The following is a 1,098-nucleotide window of genomic DNA, read 5'->3' as shown; positions in this document are numbered from 1 at the left end:
GTACTACAGAGCCAGAGCTGGTTTCAATCAGGTTGGTATCAAAAGGGTTAAGAATTGTTTTCTATTATATATTTTCAGCCTTTCGTTACTGTATTTCTTTTGAGATGTTCTGTGTTTCTTTCAATTAATTTTAAATATAACCAAGAATTTAGTAAAGTAACTTAGTTATCATTAAGCTGGTGTTAGGAACATAAATTGTGATTAAGGTTTGGTGGAAGATTTTAATTCAAAACTTATGAAAACAAGACATTTGTACTCAGAGCCAGAGCTGGTTTCAGCCAAGTTGGTAACGAAAGGGTTAAAAAAAGAATTTAAAAATAAAAATATTACAAAAGTTCAAAGGCCTCAGGTTCTGACAAAAATCACAAACACACGTGAAGAGCAGACGTGGCTGTTCTAGTAAGAACTTCTTTTCCCAACCTTTGAAATACAGGTACCACTCGTTTTTGCCAGCTGAGTGGACTAGATTGACACAAAATAAAGTGTCTTGCTCAAGGTCACAACGCACTGCTGGGAATTGAACTCAAAACCTTCCGATCGTAGGTCAAACACCGTAACCACTAAGCCACATGCACACACACAGACACAGACAACCAATCACATGGGCTTACATTGTCCAGGGACAGACACGCACACAAGGGTTTGAGTGGGGAAAACAAAACACTTACCTCTCCCCTTTTTTAATGACCATATTAAGGGCTGTCAGAGCAGTAGCTACATCATGTGGGTCCATACCTGTGGCACGGCTAATTGCTGAAAACAACAATGAAAAGGGCCAATTACAACAACAACAAAAACTGCAAGAAAATCTCTCCAACATTGTATTACATCCAACAGAGCCAAAAGGCCAAACGTTAGCACTTGTACACTTTAGTGCCACATCAGACTTTCTCCACAATGTAGTACTATGTTTAACATAGCTGAAAGGCTATATACATTGGCATTAGTACACTTTAGTGCCACATCACAGACCTTTTTATTTAAAATAATTAAAAGTAAAAGTTACATTGAGAAATAAAATGTTAAAATTTAGACGATTATAATTTCACAGGTTTAGGGAGGTGAGGACAAGAAAAGGCAAGGGGGAGAATAAGAGGT

The 1,098-nt window shown here is 37.3% G+C and overlaps 1 protein-coding gene across 1 annotated transcript in view; it reads right to left on the bottom strand.

The window, feature by feature from the left end:
• The window catches only part of LOC106878083 (histone acetyltransferase KAT6B), a 79,084-nt gene that overhangs the window by 20,413 nt on the left and 57,573 nt on the right, over positions 1 to 1,098 (bottom strand). The window contains exon 14 of the mRNA XM_052977824.1: positions 669 to 753. Coding sequence (XP_052833784.1) covers positions 669 to 753 — 85 coding nt within the window. The remainder of the gene's footprint in view (positions 1 to 668; positions 754 to 1,098) is intronic.

This window comes from Octopus bimaculoides, chromosome 29, assembly GCF_001194135.2.
Source record: "Octopus bimaculoides isolate UCB-OBI-ISO-001 chromosome 29, ASM119413v2, whole genome shotgun sequence".
In the NCBI taxonomy this organism is placed as follows: Eukaryota; Metazoa; Mollusca; class Cephalopoda; order Octopoda; family Octopodidae; genus Octopus; species Octopus bimaculoides.
This window is presented reverse-complemented; position numbering and strand designations above follow the sequence as displayed.